Raw genomic sequence first — 19,288 nt, forward strand, 5'->3', positions numbered from 1 at the left:
AGAGTGGCAAGGGACTTTTCAGGGCCAGGCATTTTTCTGCCTCGGGCAAAAAGGGTATTTATTGTGATATCTGGGGACTTTCTTTCAGGGAAATGGGAAGCCCCAGGAAAGGGAGGATTATCTCGGTGAGAGTGGCTTTCACCCTGCTGGGATGTCAGCCCTGCACCAAGGTCAGGAGGAGGAAAAGCAGAGGGAAAAAAATCCTGGCCAGTGGCACATCTGGAGCCAGTGGGCAGAGAAAGAGGAGCTGGAAGTGCTGAACCAGAGGGAACAGATCAGGAGAGGGAGTTGGGAATGCTCCTACAGGCAGCAGTGGGGAAGGATGCCCTTCCTGCAGCCATCTTGATTTTTTTTTTCTCCCTTTTTTTTCTCCTTTTTCCTTTTTTTTTTTCTTTTCCACGGAGTGTTTGTCTGCCTGTGGGTTTGTGTGCATGGCTAAGAGTGCCCTCCATTGGCCACATCCCGGCTGCTGCTCCAGGAGCATCACCAGCACAGGCAGGGAAGGTGGTGGGTGCTCCAGCAGGGATGTCACCCTTCCCTCGTGGGAGGAACTGTGCCATGCAGGGATTTTGGAAAGCAGGACATGGAAACATCCTGCAGGCTCCTCCTGCCCAGGCAGAGCTGCAATCCATGGGCTGGGCACAGCTCAGGGCTGGACATGCCAGTTTGGAGGTGTCCACCTTGGTGGGATGGGGTGGATTGGGCTGGTCAGGCAGAGGGTGGAGGCTGCTGTGGGTAAAATCAGGATGATTTTACTCCCCACAGGATGGATGTGAGGGTGCAGAACCTGTGCAGGAATCAAGCAGGAACACGAGGGTGGTGGCAAAATCCAGCCTCAGACCTGGATCATTCCTGCAGGAAGACAGGGCCCACCATGGTGGTCAAAGCTTGGACTTGGTGACCATGGAGATCTCTTCCAGCCTTAATAATTTGATGATTCTATGGCTTTCAGGCTCCAAAATTCACTGGGACCAGCACAAACTGGATGCTCAAACCCCTTGAGCTCCAAAATTCACTGGGACCAGCACAAACTGGATATGCCCAAACCCATAGGGCTCCAAAATTCACTGGGAACAGCACAAATTGGATGCCCAAACCCCTTGGGCTCCAATATTCACTGGGACCAGTATAAACTGGATGCCCAAACCCCTTGGGCTCCAAAATTCACTGGGACCAGCACAAACTGGATGCCTAAACCCCCTGGGCAGCCCAGGTGTAACCTGTGGGTAAATTCTTGCCTGGTTTCGATTTGAACTGTGAAGGTCTGTCCCAGAGGATTTCTGATCCAGTGGATGCCAGAGTGGGATGGGAAATGCTCACCAAGGAGGTAGAAAAAGTTACCAGGGCTGTGCCCAGTAATTGTGTGAGGGTGCAGGAGACTCACTGGTGGCTCCCAGCTCTTCAGAATCCCCTTCCTTGTCACCCCTGACACCTGCACAAGGTAGCCAGGGCAGAAGGACCATTCAGACCAAGCTTTTCAGCCTCTTTCTGTGGGTTTCTTGGGATGAAAAAAACATTTTTGCCAGGGACACACACACAATATTTTGGTTTGTCCTTGAGAAATGCAGGCAAAGGACAGCCCAAGGTGCTCCAATGTCACCTGCTGTCCCCAGGCTTTGCTCTGCCAGACCCATCTCCCAGGCACAGATGGAAGGAAAGGATTGGGGAGGTTTTGTGTGCTCCAAGTTGGAGCCAAAGGATAGAATCAGGCAGGGATGTTTTCCATCACGCAGAATTCCAGAAAGAGCCTAGGCTAACTAGACACTGACTGTGGCAAAAACCATGGGAATGTGGGTAAATTTAACTGTGTGCCATAGAAATGTGACCTCCACCATTGCAATAATCTGATTTTCACTCATTTAACATCCCTTCCCCAGCTGCAGGCTGTAGCCTGTGGTTATATGCCCCCTTGAAGTTTTTTTTGGGATGGAAATGTAGGAGATGGATCTCTGCTGACACACATCAGCCACTCAGGTGCCTGTTGCATCTTTCTGCCACATTCAACACCTGTTGACCCAAAAATCCAGGTCTGGAGGGGGCTTTGCCCACCTGCTCTAAGTAAAGATTCCCACTTCAGCAGGGATTAGTTAAAATAGGAAAAAAAATATGTTTATGCTCCTTATGGTGAAACCTTCCAGATGGGACTGCACTGAGGGGAAATCAATTGTGAGACTTAACAACCATAACAGGTCTGGTTTAAGTTTGTTGGTTTTCATGGTGCCTTTCCCAGACAGGGGCAGTGAGGGGGGAATTTGCTTTGTGCTCTCCACATCCTCAGACAGAAGCAGGTCTGTGGTCAGCGTGAGAAAAAATTGAGTTTGTGGCAAGCAGGAGGCCTGGGCTGAATCCCAGGAGCTGAAGTCACCATTAGGGACTGGATTTCAAAAACAAACCCTGTCTCCTCATCATCTGGTTGCTATGGAGGCACTGCTGGCTCCTGCTTCCAACCAGGAAAGGCAGGTTTCTGCTCTGGACCAGAGGTTAAGATGATGAGAAAGATGGAGGAACTATTTACAAGAGCATGGTGTGACAGAACAAGGGGGATTGCCTTTCCACTGCCAGAGGGCATGTTTGGATTGGATTTTGGGAAGAAATTCTTTACTCAGAGCGTGCTGAGGCCCTGCACAGAGAGATTCTGGATTCCCCATCCCTGGAAGTGTCCAAGGCCAGGTTGGACAGGGCTTGGAGCAACCTGGGGTAGTGGAAGGTGAGAGAGAGTTGGACAAAATTATCTTTATGGTCCCTTCCCACCCAACCTGCTCTGTGGTTCTGTGATCCTTGTGGGTCCCTTCTAACTCAATATATTCCATAATTCTCTGATCCCTGGCTGGCTCAGCAGGGTGAAGGTCGGGTAGAGTTTGGATTTGCAAACAGAATGAGCTTTTCCAGCACTGTCCTGAGAGAGCCAGTGGCCCCCTCAGACTCTCAGATAAAGCAAGAGCCTTTCAGCTCTGGAATCTGATATTTAAAATATTCACAGCAACCCCTCCTGCTAATCAGGAAATTTATAAGCTGGTAGATGCCTGTGTCTTTTTGCAAGCAAGACCAGGTTTTCATCCCTTTTTCACTCCTGAATCCTGGCCCCAGAGGCAGGCAGGAGCCTGGCAAGGGGAGATTTGCACTGTCGAGCTTTGTAGACTGCAAACCAGCCAGGAGTGGGGATCTGACTTGTAAAAAATTTAAGTCCAAATGCATTTGGACTCCGTGCTGATTAGTGTCAGGTCTAGCACACACTCAGGAATGTGGTGGCAGGGGCTGCAGAGATTTGAAGCCAGGGATGAAACACAGTTTGCAAACAGCAGGTCTGACTTTGGAGCTCCCTAACCCTTTCCTGCCCAAAAGAAAAGGTTTTGGCAGAAAAAGGGAGATGCAGAGAGAAGTCTTTGATACAGAGCAGGGGGAGAAACCAAGTGAATGTGGAGATGCATTTAGCTTCTCATCTCACCTCGGATTCACAGGATGGTCTGTGGGCTTCTCATCTCTTGTTTCTCAGTCTCTCCTGGGGCTGGGATTAGCTGCCTGAGCTGTGGATTTGCTGGGAATTTGTAAAGCTCCCTCTGTTTGCAGTCTGGGAAGGCAGAGCCTGGCATGAGGTGGGAGATGGCAGCACTGGAGCTGGAGCAGTGGCTGCAATGAAAACGACTTTTCCCTCCTCCCTGGATGCAGATGCCGCTCTCCACAGTCTCTCACCATAATTCCTTCCCGGCAGTGCCACCCTGATCACGGGAAACACATCCCAGACCATCTGAATTATTTGGAAGTTGCAACCCAGGGTGATGTTTGCCCCTCTGGCATTGGGCCGTTTGCATTTCAGTGCAAAGGTCCTGAGCAGTTCCTTTCACTATGAACAGCTCAGTCTCCCCAAATAATGGCAGTTCTCTGACTTGATAGGGGGAAATCTTCCTCCCAGGTTCCCCTGTGTCCTTTGGAAATGGGGAAGCAGATCTGTTGTGGAGGCAGCAATTGCTGCAGGGTCAGGATGAGCCTCACCCAAAAGGAAATGTCTGATTTTCTCTACCTGGGGTGAACGCAGAGGGAAAAAGCTGGAAAGGTGGGAGGGAAAATGTGCAATGGCTGTGTGATCAACAGTCCTGCCCCACACTCTGAGGATCTGCCCGTCCTGTCCTGTTAACTGAACCCCTCCCCAAATCTGGGGGTGGACAACTGTGGGAGGGGGTATGAGATAAGGAAAGTCCTGCTACTCATTTATTTCCTCTTCTCCCTTCTCTCCTGGAAAGAGGAGATGGAGGGAAGGGACCACAGGAGAGTCATTTGTTGGGGTAAGAGAGGGAGATGTACACGAGTGCCCCTTTGGCATGGGGGGAGCAGGGCTCTGGGCAGCTGGGCTGAAGGAGGAATCTGTGCCACAGGAGGCTGCAGGGAATGCATCCTTAGGGCATTGCAGGGTGGATTCTACTTTGGAGGAAGGGTTTTGGGGGCTGAAGGAGGTCCTGGCACCGGCACAGAGGGCTCTCAGTCTCTGCAGATGCTCTAAGCCTGGCACCACAGGGTTTGGGGTGTCCAGTACTCAGGGGTGAAAGGAGAGGTGGGTGCCTGATGTGGGAAGAGATAAAATCTGTCTCTATTGTCCTTTTTTGCTCCTGTACTGGGTGTTCAGCTCCATCCATTATCCTGCCTGGCCTCAGGGTTCCACCGGAGCTGGGTTCCTGAGCAACAACTCCCTTCCCTGCATGGTTTTGGTGGAAGGGAGAGTGAAAAGGAAGGGCATTAAGTGGCTAAAAACAAAGTGCTGGCAGAAGGAAGAGGGGAGGCAGAGCCCAGCTGGCCATGCTGACCTCCAGCCCACCCTCCCCAGGTGCAGCCTGCAGTCTGTGTTGAACCAGCTCCCTGGGGATGGAGAGAGCTGGAGCCTCCCTAACCCAGATACCAACCCTGTTTTCTTTGGGGAGACGGTTCAGATCCACAGTCCAGGCTCTGCTGGGCTCAGCAGAGGGATCTGCATGGGCAAGGGGCACTGGGAAGAGAGCAGAATCACAGCTGTGCTCACCCCCGGGTCAGGCACAGTTTGGTCCCTTCTGGGGTTTGGGACATCCCAAACCAAACCTGGGAATGAGGACACCCACCAAACCAAGCCTGGGGATGGGAACACCCCCAAATCAAACTTCGGGATGGGGACACCCCCAAACCAAGCCTGGGGATGGGGATGACCCCAAACCAAGCCTGGGAATGGGGATACCCCCAAACCAAACCTGGGAATGGAGACAGCCCAAATCAAACCTGGGGATGGGGATCCCCAAACCAAGCCTGGGGATGGGAAAATTCCCAAACCAAACCCGGGGATGGGGATACCCCAAACCAAACCCGGGGATGGGGATACCCCAAACCAAGCCTGGGGACGAGGACATCCCCAAACCAAGCCTGGGGATGGGGACAGCCCCAAACCAAGTCTAGGGATGGTGATGTGGGGCTGCATCTTCTCTTCGTGAGAAGTGCGGGTTCTGGGGCTGCTATGTGGGTTCTCAGCAGTGTGAAGGGTTAATAAAAACAGCATCAACAACAAAGTACCGCCAAAACGACCAAATCCCAAATCTCTTCTCTTTCTCTCCCCTCCTCCTTCCCTTCCCTGTTTTTTTCCAGGTGTTGTTTATGGCCACAGGAGGGAGCTCAAATCCAGACATGGGAGGATCGGCTTGATTTCGGATCCAGAGCCTCTTAAACTCTGCTTTTCCTCTAAGCTGGTCCCTGTTATGTCCAGGATCTGGCACCTGCTTGACATTTACTTTGAGTTCCAGAGGACCCGAGACCTAGGATGAGGAGCATTGGATCCGCCCTGAACCTGCTTTTGGTATCTCCACTCTACTTTGTGTGGACCGTGGTCGCTCTGGACCTGGCACAAACTCCCTGCACCACTTTGGTCCAAGGGAAATTCTTTGGGTATTTCTCCTCCTTCGCCGTCTTCCCGTTGAACTCCTCCCTGTGCTCTTGGATTATCCAGAACCCCGACCCTCGCAGGTACACTTTGTACATGAAGATCCTCAAGCCCTCCGGCGTATGTGACCACCAGCACATCCGCACCTACCAGTTCGACTCCTTCCTGGAGTCCACCCGCACCTACCTGGGCATGGAGAGCTTCGACGATGTCCTGAAGCTCTGCGACGGCTCCACCCGCTTTGCCTTCCTCCAGTCCAACAAACAATTCCTGCAGATGAAGCAGACGGCCCCGCCGGGCGTGGACACCTGGCCCATGAGGTGGAAGCCCACCAAGGCTCAGGAGAGGGACTTCTCCGTGGAGTACCTGGTGGTGGGCAACAGGAACCCCAGCAAAGCCGCCTGCCAGATGCTCTGCAAGTGGCTGGACGCCTGCCTGGCCATCAGCAGCAGCTCCCACCCGTGTGGCATCATGCAGACCCCGTGCTCCTGCTCGGGAGGGGAGGTCCTGGATCAGGCCAGCGAGATCCTGGGCTTCACCAGGAAGAAGGAGGATTGCTACAAGGATGGGATTTACCTGGAGAACTGCGTGAGCAGCCCCAAGGACAGCAACGGAGCCGAGTTCCTGGGTGAGTGGAGGGTGGTCGAGGGGGTGTTGGGGAGGGAGGGCTGCTTGGGCTCTGCTCTCACACCGTCCCTGTAACCTCCGTGTCTGTATCTGTGGACGCCTGGCATGAAAATCCTCATTTCCCAATCGACAGGCAGGTCAGGTAACCCACAGGGCTCTTTATGAGCCTTTTGCGACTGGAATTGCAAATCAGCTGCCCCTAAATATTCCCCGGGTTTCTGCAATTCGTTCTTGGGGCTTGTTCATTGCTTGTTTTACTCCTGCAGCCTCTGAGCTGCTGAGAGGGAGCTGCTTACCTGAGGGTGAGCAGTTTTCCAAAGTAATTACAGATGTCCTAGAGAAAACAGGATCCAAGCTACCTCCCAAGGCAGGCAGCCCTATCAACCACTTCTAATTCCTAGGGAAAACTTAATTCTTGGGTCTGGTTCAAAAGGGGGTGGCAACAGAAGGCACTCTGGTTTTGTTCTCAGCTTTGTTTTCCTCCTGGAGGCTTTCAGAAAGAAAATTCACCGTGCTGCTTGCATGGGGTTACTTGGGCTCATTCCTCAGATATTTCACTGGGTTTTGATTGTGGTCCTGAGTATGGAAAGGGACTGGGGAGGTGGGAGAGCCATGAGAAAAAGGGCTGTGAGTAAGGTGGGATGATCCTGAAGTCCCATCATGTTCTGGAGAGGGAAATGCTCCTTCCAGAGACCTGACACGGTCCTGCCAAGCAGAAGGGACTCAGGGGGATGTCTGGAAGTGGAGCCTTTTCTTACTGCCTGTGTCAGGTCTGCTCCAGGGTGTTTATTCTCAGCTCCCACCCCGGCATGCAGGTTATGTAAAGCAGAGGTGTGATGCTGAACAGCAACACAGGTGTCAGGGAATGCAGCCTGCAGTTCAGAGAGTCTCAGACCCCTACCTGAGCCTCCCCAAAAGGTCTCATCTTCTTCAGGTGCTGGACTGAAATGTCCTCTGCCTCCAGCAGAAAGCTGACATCTGTCTGGGTCAGGAATCTGGGGATCCTTCCTGGCTTCTCCGCCCCTGTTGAGGATGGGATTTCTCAGGGTTGAGGGGAAGAGGCCAGATTTGCTGTTGCAGTAGGCAGGAGGTGACCAGGCACAGATTTGGGCTGTGCAGAGTGATTTTCCTGCAGACTGCATCCTGGCCTTAGCTGGGAGATCAGGGTATGATCAGGTACTCGTGCTTCTGTCAGTGTATTTTGGGGGAGATTTTGCTTCTCACTGGTCTGTGAATCAATACATGAAGGCACAGCCGAGCCATAAATCCTACAAATTAGTTCTTCAGTCGTGTCTCCCTCCCTGTCCACGAGCACAAGGCTCTCCAGATTTGGGTTGGGCTTTTATTTTTTTTTCTTGCAATGCCCTTTTCTCCTGTGTGAACAGCTCTGAGGAGCCTCTCGGAGTTCAGTCATGTGTCATGCCTGGAATTTGCTGATTGGGTGATTTATGCTTTCCACCCAAGCAGTGTGACCTTTCTCACTGCAACCAAAGGTGAAATTTGAAATAAGATTTTCAGCAAATCCTGAAGCATTCAAGCTTAATATTGGCTTTTGTAGGGATCTCTCCTAGTCCAGCTCGAGTGCCTGAATGTTCCCACCAAGTAAATATGAAAGAGGCTCGAGGGTGGCTGAATCAAAATCCTTTTTGGGTGTCAAATATTTGTAGAGTGCAGATAATTTTTCTGCTGGCTGCTCACATCTGCTCCACACTGGAGACAGGGAATTATCATCTTGGCTGGTGGGATGCCATCCACACAGCAACGATGCTTGCAGGGTGCCCGGGCTCTCCATGTGCTGCTCTGTCTGTCACTGTGTCTGTTTTGATTTATGCAAAGGCTTGATCAGGAAGATGGAGGCGAGATCCAATTTGGACAGGGAGTCAGCAATCCCTTAACAGCATCTTGTGGGTGGAATATTTTGATAGGGTTCCTGATTTCCAAGTGCTGATGCTGGTTATTGCAATCATTGCTGTTCCAATTGTATCTGTAGCGGAGTTTTTTTCCCCAACAAGCTTTTTTTTTTCTTTTTTCTTTTTTTTTTTATTATTATTATCATTGCTATTTTTCCTTCCTTGCTGCTTTCTGAGTCATTTGTTGTTTCTGGGCCTGTGTTAACACTTTCATCCTGGAAAAAGTGGAGATGGGTGAGTTGTGCTGATCTACTCTGATGACTTTAAAGGCACAAGAAGGAACGTGGAAGGTTCCCTGCCCATGGCAGGGGGTTGGAATGAGACGATCTTTGTGGTCCCTTCCAACTGAAACCATCCTATGAATTGCCAGATACCATACTGAAATATGACATCTGACTTTCCCTGATGTGTCTTTTTATTCCAAAACAAATGGATGGGTGCAAATCTACAATGAGAAGTTGCAGTGGACACAGCTGTGCTTTGGCTCATGGATGGCCTGTGGGTGAGATCCCTGTGAAAAGCTTCACTCCAAGAGGATCCCATTGCTCCAGAACCAAAGGGACTCTCAAGAAAACATAACTGACAGCCAGTTTTCACTCATGGCCAGTGATTTTACACCTGGCTCAGGTGCACAGGGAAGTTTATGATCGTTTACTGGGGAACTTCACAAAGAAACTCTGCCAAAGTCACCCTGTCTTATCTAGAGCATCTGTTATTCAGTGTCTGGAGGAAGGAGAAACTGCTCCACATTTCCTTCCCAGGTTTAGTGAGACTCTCTTTGCACTCACTGCCCCACACAGACATTGCAGAGGGTACAGCAGGCACTGGTGGGTTGCAGAAAATCCATCAGGTTATCCCTCAGGTATTTTGGTCTTGCTGCACGTGGAGCTTGTCCTGGTGATCAGCAAGACATGCTTTGAGATCTTGGGCAGCTGGAACTGGAAATGTTTTCCAGGAGAAGACTATTCAACATGGAAACCATTTTTGGCCATTATCAGATATCCCTTGGCTAATTCAAGAAATGTGGGAAGAAGGCAGAGGTTTGTTTGTAGGTCCTGATGTTTAGATGTAAACTCACTTTTTTGGGATGCAAATTGGCATTTTTGGAATAGGTTTGGGGGCAAGGACAGGAGGGTGAAGAACGGAAAACCTCCTGAAATGCTGGGCATTGGTTCTTCACAGTCTGAAAGTGCTGGTGGCCCTCTCAAATGTGAGCTGGATTCTGTAATTGGAGCTGGAGCTTTAACAGGGATGCTGATGTGACCTTGTAATGAGAGAAGGTTAAATGTGTGCTTAAGTGCTGTGCTGAGTTAGGCACTTAATGAATGTCTAATTAGTCCTGTCTCCATGTGAGCGTTCCTGGAAGGCCATTGCAGTGCTGTCACATTTTGGTGGCCCAAAAAGATAAACATCATTCTCTGCTCCTTCTGCTCTTCATATCCCCACCTTGGACAGATCCAGGATGCTGACTGCAAAGCAAGGTTAAAAATGCCCCTCAAAATATAGTATTTGCTTCTTGATAAATTAGGTGGCTCCAGGGCTGGAGGGGTTTTTATAATGAATAGATAACTGGAACACAGTAATGCTAGACTGAAGTGCTGGGGATTTTCCTGCCTTTCCTGCTAAATTTTTTCCATTCTTTTGCTGTCCCCGTTGCTCTGAACAAAATCAAATCCTCCTTCCTCACCTGTGTTCATCACTTCTATTTTGTTAGTCGTGTTTCATCTTCCACTTTTAGGTGCTTTTCCACTTCTGCCACATTGATTAAGGTGTCTCAGAGTGTCTGATCTCTGTTTGGAGAGGCCCATGAACAAGTTCCTTCTCAGCCTCTGCTGCATTAAGTAGGCTGGGCTCCATAAATCTCTCACTGCAGGACACACTCTCCAAACATCTCTTGTTGGGAGTTTTACTTCATTCTCAGTGTGTTTTTTGGTCAAAACATGCGTTGGTCTCCTCAGCAGGGCTGAGCTTCTGCCTGGATTTGTGGCTCAGTGGCTCCTGAGTGGGGTCCATGATGTGGAGGAGGAGCCAGAGCTGCAGAAATGAATCAATTCCCACCCTGCTTGCTGCAGGAATTACCTTGAGTGGCTCAGCTGCCCTCCCCTCAAACCTCCAACCTCACCCAGGGCAGGAATAACTCAATAAGACATTTCCTATATTTGAGATGAGCTTTAGTGGCCATGAAAGCTCCAGAGATTGATAAAGAGCTGTGAGTAATTGCCACGGGGCAGATCTCAAATCTGTTTTTGACATCTTCAGCTCCTTATGACACATGCTCTGTTCCTCCAGCAAGAATCCCCCTGGCTGGAGCAGCTGAGCTTGCAGACAAAGGTATTTGGCTTTGGTTTTGCCTTGGTGCTGGGTTTGCCAACCAGATGGCAAAGGGATTTGGGTGAGTGCCTCTCAGGAAGGTGTGCTGCATTCCAGTTCCTCGTTTCTCCACCTCTGTCTGTCCCTGGACATCCCTGAGAGCAGAGGTTGGATGTGGTGAGAGGCGGACAGCAAAACACAGGGCAAGGAAGCTCTGATTTCTCCTTGTGTGTAAAATTTTCCTGTGTAAACTGCTGGAATCATTGGGGATTTTACTTGGTGTCCCCCCAGTTTAACTCCAAATCTCAGCAGCTGACAGCAAGACCTGATATTCCTTCCCAGCTCCTGCAGGAGAAGGTTGGTTAGAGCCTGAAATGTGGCAAAGGGGTCACCTTGTCACCTGCGGGGAATCCCCTCTGCACCCATATGGGCAGGTCCCACTGGGAATGTCCCTCTTGCCCGTGGTCAGGATGTTTTATGGATGAGGCAAATGTGGAGAACTCCTCAACTCCTCCCTGAGGGCTGGAAAGGGGGATTCTGGTTCAGTTTAAACACTGAGGTCTCTACAGACCTGTACAAGCCCTGCCTGCCCCACTGTTCTCCTCTGGGATCATCAAAGACCTTACACTTGGAATGGAATGGAATGGAATGGAATGGAATGGAATGGAATGGAATAGAATAGAATAGAATAGAATAGAATAGAATAGAATAGAATAGAATAGAATAGAATAGAATAATAGTTTTCAGTTGGAAAGGACCTGCAATGATTATCTGGTCCCACTGCCTGACCAAAAGTTTAATTAAAAGCATTGTCCAAATACTTCTCCTCTGGGATCGTCAAAGACCTTAGACATGGAATGGAATGGAATGGAATGGAATGGAATGGAATGGAATGGAATGGAATGGAATGGAATGGAATGGAATAGGATAGAATGGAATAGGATAGGATAGGATAGGATAGGATAGGATAGGATGGGATAGGATAGGATAGGATAGGATAGGATAGGATAGGATAGGATAGGATGGGATAGGATAGGATGGGATAGGATGGGATAGGATAGAATAGAATAGAATAGAATAGAATAGAATAGAATAGAATAGAATAGAATAGAATAGAATAGAATAGAATAGAATAACAGTTTTCAGTTAGAAAGGACCTGCAATGATTACCCAATCCCACTGCCTGACCAAAAGTTTAATTAAAGCCATTGTCTTAAGCACTGGCAGGGATGGGACACCAACCACCTCTCTAAAAGGCCTGATCTGCTTTTTCACCGCTCTCTCAGCAAACAAACCCTTCCTAATGCCCAGCCCACCCCTCTCCTGGTGTTTCACGGGATCCCAGGGAGAATGAAGCGTGAGTGAAGCACGGCTGTGGAGTGACAGGGCAGAAATTCCGTGTCCCGGCTGCTCTCAGCGCTGAACCCATCCCTGCAGATCCATCCCTACAGGGACGGGGTGGAGAAAAACGAGCAGAGCGAAGCGATCAGTTCCACTGTGAACCCAACAGCTTGTGGACATGATCACAATGCAGAAACATCAGCAATTACCGGCTCAATGCGCCCGTCGCTGTCGCAGGGAGAGTAAAGGTGGAATTTACATCCAGTTGCTGAGGGAGTTTCACAGGCAACTACTCCCGTTATTGCGACGGGGACTTTTACGGGTAATTTAATGAGTGGCAGCCTGGTGAAAGGCTCGGGTTTTCAGTTTCCCTTTTTTCTCTCTTTCTTCTTTGTTGTTTGTTTTTTTTTGTTTGTTTGTTTGTTTTGTTTTGTTTTTTTGTTTTTTATTTTCAATTTTTTTACATCCTCTCGTATTCAGGTTGCATAGCAGTCACTGCAAAATGTTTCGTTTGGCAGTACAAGGTGAAATTAAGGTGCAGGGAAACAGTGACACCTGAGTCAAAATCATCATGTCTCCGGAGTAGTTTTCCATTTTAAGGCTGCAGAAAATGAGGGTGATGGTGCTGACACCTCAAAGGGAGAGGGCACAGAGGCATTCCTGTCCATTTTCACCACTTAGCCTAAATATTTGGTAATGGGAGCAAGGCTGAAAATTTGATTTTTTTTTTTTTTTTTTTTTATGAAAGGAACTGAGTCTGTACAGATTTTCAGGTGTTTGATTCACCTGTTTGGTGCTTGAACTCCCTAGACCCCAAATACTCAGAACTGCCCTGCTTGGGACAAATGAACATTGAACCAATGAATTTCTCGGTGTTTTGACTGTATACAATAATGAAAACTCTAGTAAAGATCATGTTAGATGGAATTATTTTCTCTGCACAACCTGGGCAATGTGTGGATGAAATTATTTCTATTGCACATCCTGGCCAGAATAAAGCAATGCCTTGATTCTCCGACACTGAAAATGTTGTTGGAGAGTTTCTGTTTCTCCTGCAGGTTCGGTGACACTTCCAGAGCATCACCAACACCTCTGCGACTCATCTCTCTTCCCACATCTTCCCATTCTTACAGTGAAATTTTGACAACATCTACGGGTGTTGATTCTATCTCCTACAATCCCACATTCCCCAGGATGGTATTGGAGCAAGCTTGGGATAATTAGGTTAGAAACCTGGTTTGGGATTCTCAGCAAGCATCCTGGGGAGGACTCAGCAGCTCTGTGTCTCCAGGGTGGCTCTGCCAATGTCACCTCCAGCCGCTGAATTCCCTTTTGGCACAGTCCCTTCTTGCAGACAACAATTTGATACTGAAATCTCATATTTTATCCTCCAGCACGGTGAGACAGCCAGGCTGGGAAAGGACGTCCTTTGGCGCATCAGAATTGCAGATCTGTTGAGTTTAAATATATTTCTTTGTGTTCCCTGGCTCGAGTTTCAATAGAGCGATAATTGCCACACACCTCATTAAGCTGAATGCTCTCAATGGGTCTGGAGTGGTCCATGTCATTAAACAAACAGTTACTGGCTTGGGAGCTGCACGGTGTTTAGGAGCTGTAAAGAAGGGACCTGGAGGCTGTGAAAGCTGCAGCTCCAGCTTCCCGAAGTAAATGGGCTGCCCTGGCAACTTTGCCCCGCTGTTTCCAGGGCGCTTTGAGGAGTCTGATCCTTCCCTGTGCCCTGAGGCAGGAACTGGCGCAAGTTCCTGGCTTTTTTGCCTTTTTCCGCCTTGCTTGGATGTGAAGGAGGATGCCCTGGTCTCTGCCAGTTTGGATTTTGGGATTTGGAAGCTGGCACTTCCCTGCTCTTTAGTTTTGGGTCAGGAGTTCATTTGTATTTGAGTTGAAGGGGCCCAAACCACAGAAAAATGATGAAATTCAGTGTATGGCACTGAAAATAGGAGGAGCAGTTGGGAGCAGAGGTGCTGCCACTCTTTTTTTGGTTAACATCCTAAATCTGAAGTCTGAAGGACCAAGATGCAGGGTTTTGGCCCCTCAGCTTTTGCTGAGACTCGTGATCAAATTGGACCTACACAGAGATTCTGCTTCAGGATCTCCTGGAGGCTGGGATAGGACAAAGAGAACAGCGATTCCATCACATTTCCCTGTTTAATAAAGGGAATTCCCTCTCCCAGACTAAACCCATCCACATGGAAGGCTTTATTCAATCATGTCTGCACTTCCTATGCATGTCTGTATCCCAAGTGCCTGTTGGATCAAATTGAAGGTTACTTTTGGTATCTCCTTCCCACAACTTGACTAAACTTGTAACCAAGTCTGTCACCAGAATCCCATTCCTACCAGCTCTGGTCAGAAGTAGAGGTTTGGAAGAAAGGCACTTCAGGGCATGTGCTTGTGGGGATGATGGGGATATGTTCATGTTGGCCATTAGACCTCCATAAGCGCCCAGCCCAGAGCTCAGCTGGGCAAGGAAGCAGCTCAGGTGGGCAAGGAAGAAGTTAAGGTGTGCTCTGAACTTCAGGGCTTTATAGTTTGTGCCCTGTGAGGCAACAACAAAAGTCTTTGGCCAACGAGGCCAAAAGTCAAGGGTGATGTGCATGTGAATTTACCCACAGGCAAAATTGCCCTGTTGATGGGAGATGCCACTCTAGCCTCCATGAACAGTTCCAGTCCATGAAGATCACAGAGTGACAGAGTGGGTTGGGTTGGAGAGGACTTTCAACACATCTCCCTCCAACCCTCTGCCATGGGCAGGGACTTTCCATATCCCACTATCCCATCCAACCTGGCTTTGAACACTCCCAGGGATGGGGCATCCACCAATTGTCTGGGCAGTTGTGCTTGGTGGAAGTAGTGCTGGGTGGCACCAGTTTGCTCTTGATGGCAATTAATCTGGAACTGGGACTAAATAATCTCTACAGGCTTGGATTAGAAGGGTTTTTGCACCAGAATTCCAGTTTTGGATGTGCTTAGAAAGAGGCTACTGGCCATTCTCAGGAGAAGAACACTCAGGAAGATGTGCAAGGACTGCTGTTCACAGCTGGGTTTATTCAACTCTTGTTTTCTTCCCTGTTAGCAGGGGTCAGTTAAAGAATTATCAGTAAATTGACTGATGACAATTTCTGTCCACAAAATCCTCTCCTTTTCATGCCCTTTCTTTCTCCTTTGTTTAGTTTGCTGGGTTTAGTTGTTTGTTTTTCATTTTAATGTCCTGCTTGGCAGGAATTCATAGAATCATACAATGCTTTGGTTTGGAAGGGACCATAAACATCATCATTACATTTCAGCCCCCTGCCAAAGGCAGGGACACTTTCCACTAAACCAGATTTCTCAGAGTTCCATCCAGCCTGACCTTGGAGATTCCCAGGGCATGGGGCATCCACCAGTTCTTTGGGCAACCTGTGCCAGGTCTCCCTGGAGCTCTAGGCTGGGAAACCCCAACTATCCCAGCCTGTTTTCATAGGAGAGGTGCTCCAACCTTCTGAGCATCCTCTTTAGGGTCAGCCAAGATCAAGGAGTGATGCCATGACTTGAGATCAGCGATGTTTCTAAGAGCCTGTAAGAGCCAAAATGAGGGATACAGGACTCCAGGTGGCTCTTCAAAATGCAGTTTATTCCATCCAAGGTGTTACAGCACTCCAGGGTCATGGACAACAGAGCCTGTGCCTACAGCTGTCAGCTCCAGCTGCAGACAGGCCTGGAGACCCTTTGGGTTTGGTTACAATGAATGATAAACTTTTCTTTGTGGAGCATCTTAATACAGTAGAACCAATCTATACCTTAACTATTATCTATAGCCTATCAGAACTACTATAACTACCATATTCATGTTACTATTCTCCAATCACTGATAGTTAGTACATTACAGTTTAAGCTAGAATTGTTTATCAGTTTTCTTGCAGTGGAAAATTCTGAGACCTTTCTTCTACTTGCAACATTTGCTGACTTGTTTGCCTGTGCTATTTTTCTGCTTGGTAAAAATTCTTGTTTGAGGTGGGTTTATCCTTTGCTCTAAGTCATAGAAACCCCTTCTAACTAACACACCCTTTGCCTCCTTGGTTATCCAGTAAGACTGGCTCAGCAATTCTTTTCTTCTATATCAAAACTTGCTTCCATCTCTATTCCTTCTTTGGATTCTTCATTCAAATATCTTTCTGCTAAGTTCACATATCTGTGAGACTTTCTTGTCCAACTTTAATCCTTCCCAACAAAGGCTGACAGAAGGCAGCAAAGGAGCTGCTCAGGAGGATGACTGGGTTGCTGGGGGGCATCATCATCTTCTTGATGAAGAAGATAAGGGACCAGGAGAGTCCCCATGTAGCCATAAGGAAGTCATTAAGGAGATTGCTTGTCGTGCTTCTGTGCTTTTGGGCCACCAAGGAGCTCAGGAAGCCTTTTTGGGGAGTTCAGCCTGCTGCCTCCATGGACCCAATGCAGCTGAGGGATCATCAAGGAGAAAACAGAGCTTGTGGGAGAACCACAATGAATCCCACCCACTGCCAGGGCAGGTTTGGCTCTCCTGGCTCAGCAGATCCCCCTGTAGTGTCCCCTGTGTGCCATCCCTTTCCTCCACCTGCCCTGGTGTCCTGTCCCAGCTCAGCAGTGTTGTGCTTGAGCCTGTTCCCACTGAAGCTGGTGGAGTGTTCCATGTGGGTTTGGTCTTGGCACAATCTGTTGAATTTATTTTGCTTCAGAGCAGAGGAAGAGAAAAGTTGAAGCTTTTAACACCATGCCCAACCGTCCCCACTCCTGAGCCTGCTGGATTGGCATTTTACTGTCCCTTCTGAAAAACAGAGCTCTGTGATTACTGGGAAGGATGAAATTTCCTACCATATGAAGTCTCCTGTGATAATCTCAACTCCTCCCATTGCTGCTCATATCCAAATCCCTCATGACCCTCATTTTCCAGCAATGCTTTTGGGATTGTCCTGCTACCAGCATCTCCTGGGGCTTTTTCTGGACTTAGCTTAAAATATCTGGAGCATTTCTGGCCTGGATGGGATGGAGGGTCAGATAAACCAGTTAACTGCTCTATTAGTTATTGTTTTGGTAAGATCACTCAGGCTGAGCTTAAACTCACCAGAAACTTCATAGACTAAGCCTCCTTGGGGTGAGACTGACCTCCAATAGTGGTTGAAGGAATATAAATCAGACAGATTAACCCAGAAATATCCTTTCCTTGGGGTTCTACCTGCAAAGAAAACCTGGCACAGAATTTTATGAGGTGTTCTGGGACTTCTCCCTCATGGTCCCACATGCTTATTGTGGCTTTGGGGTTTCACTTCCACTCCTGGGGTGGGGATGCTCCTGTGCTGGGTGCAGGAGGCAAAGGGACCTATGAAAAAGTAACCAAAAATGCCAGGAGCAGAACAAGAGGAGATATGGAGTTTCCAATATGTGCTGGGTATCACCCAGCAGGAGTGGGTCCAGCTCTCTGGAGAGGGGCTGGATGAGCAAAAGGCTTTGGAGAAATGCCAGAAATAGGTCTGGAGGCTTCAAAGGTTTGTGGAGGAGTGTTTGTCTTGAATCTTCTCTCTCTGCATCAGAATTCCTCTCAGTGAGCCAGGGCAGGCACTGGGCACCCAAAGAAATGCTTTTAATACCACAGAAGGGAAATAAAATGAGTGAAGAGGTGGTGGAGGGAGGAATGGGTGAAGCACAGAGCTGCCCTGGGGCACATCTCCATTTGTGCATGTCCAGAGAGGCACAGGCACACAGCTGGGTCTGGAGCGTGGATGTGCACCCAGGGGAAAGTGGAGCCAGGCTGGAGAGCTGGGAATGTTCAGCCTGGAGAAAAGAAGGCTCCAGGGAGACCTCAGAGTCCTTTCCAGTGCTTAAAGAGACTCTAGGAGAGCTGGAAAGGGACTTTTTGCAAGAAAATGTAGTGACAGGACAAGGAGGAATGGTTCTAAGTTTAAGCAGAGCACGTTTAGATTGGATATTAGGAAGGAATTCTTCCCTGTGAAGGTGCTGAGGCCCTGGCTCACATTTTCCAGAGAAGCTGTGGCTGCCCCAACCCTGGAAGATTTCAAGGTCAGGCTGGACAGGCTATTTATACTAAATAATAAGTTTTACACCTTTAAAACTTATTCCAAAAATAGAAAGAAAAAAACCCACACAATTTTTTTTCAAACACTACACTCACTCCTCCACATTCTTACTCCTAGACTGCTATTATCTAGAAATAAACAAACAACAAAACAAAACCCTCCTTTATTTTTAATTAATTTTAGCTAAATAAAACAAAAAAGTTCCCTAAACGATAGTTTTTTTAATTTTAATTTTCTTTAAACCTATTTAAACCCTCTTTGAACTTATTTAAACCTACTCTAAACATCCAAAAAAGCACCAACTCCCACCTGTTATCCACCAAGCCAAGCCTAAACCACATTTCCAACACCAAAAATACTAATAAAAAATGAAATAAACCAAACTACAACCCCCAAAAAAACTTTTCTAAGCTTGTCATCTCTTGTAAAACAAGAACAGAACATAATTATTGTTTAATATTAAGTTTTATTATTTAATAAATATTTTTCCACTTTTATCCAAAAAGAAACATTTTTCCCAAACCAATTTAATAAAACCAAAAAATTAAATCTACTTTTCTAAAAAAAAAACCAAAAAAAACCAAACCTTTAAAAATTCTCTCCCAAACTGACTCTAAACCAAAACAAATACACCCAACAAATAAAATAAGTCAGGGGGTTGGGACTTAATTATTTTTAAAGTCTCTTCAAATTATTTTTATGGTCTCTTCCAATTATTTTTAAGGTCTCTTCCAACCCAGCCATGAGCAGATCCCAGTGCTGAGGCTCATGGATGGAGAGCATCCATGGAGACCTGCACTGTGCAAACTCACTGCAGGCACAAGAGGCTGACTCATCCTTCAACCTTTCCCTGCTTCTCCCAAAATGTGCCGTGAGGCCTCTCTGTGCCTCCTGGTGCATTTCAGGAGGAGATGGCTTTGTTTGTACAGGTGGGAAAAGCAAAGTTTGTTGTTCCCTCCAGAGCCAAATCACACTGTGGGGTTCCTCAGGGTGCCTTGGGACCTCAGTGGGAAAGGACAACCTGGATGGTTTGGGGTTCTGAGGGGACAAAGAAGGACTTTCTTTGAGGTTGCATCAGCCAAAGGTGTCCCCAAATCCCAAAAACAGGTGGGACGTGAATCCCTCTGCCCACCCTCCACACC

At 48.1% G+C, this 19,288-nt stretch overlaps 1 protein-coding gene across 14 annotated transcripts in view; it reads left to right on the plus strand.

Moving 5' to 3' along the window:
* The window catches only part of ADGRB1 (adhesion G protein-coupled receptor B1), a 298,311-nt gene that overhangs the window by 76,032 nt on the left and 202,991 nt on the right, over nucleotides 1-19,288 (plus strand). For all 14 annotated transcript variants that reach the window (XM_058020414.1, XM_058020390.1, XM_058020455.1 and 11 more), the window contains exon 2: nucleotides 5,599-6,518. In XM_058020414.1, the coding sequence (XP_057876397.1) occupies nucleotides 5,771-6,518 (748 nt within the window). In that variant the 5' untranslated portion in view covers nucleotides 5,599-5,770. The remainder of the gene's footprint in view (nucleotides 1-5,598; nucleotides 6,519-19,288) is intronic.

The sequence above is a fragment of the Melospiza georgiana genome, chromosome 1 (genome assembly GCF_028018845.1).
Source record: "Melospiza georgiana isolate bMelGeo1 chromosome 1, bMelGeo1.pri, whole genome shotgun sequence".
Lineage (NCBI taxonomy): Eukaryota > Metazoa > Chordata > Aves > Passeriformes > Passerellidae > Melospiza > Melospiza georgiana.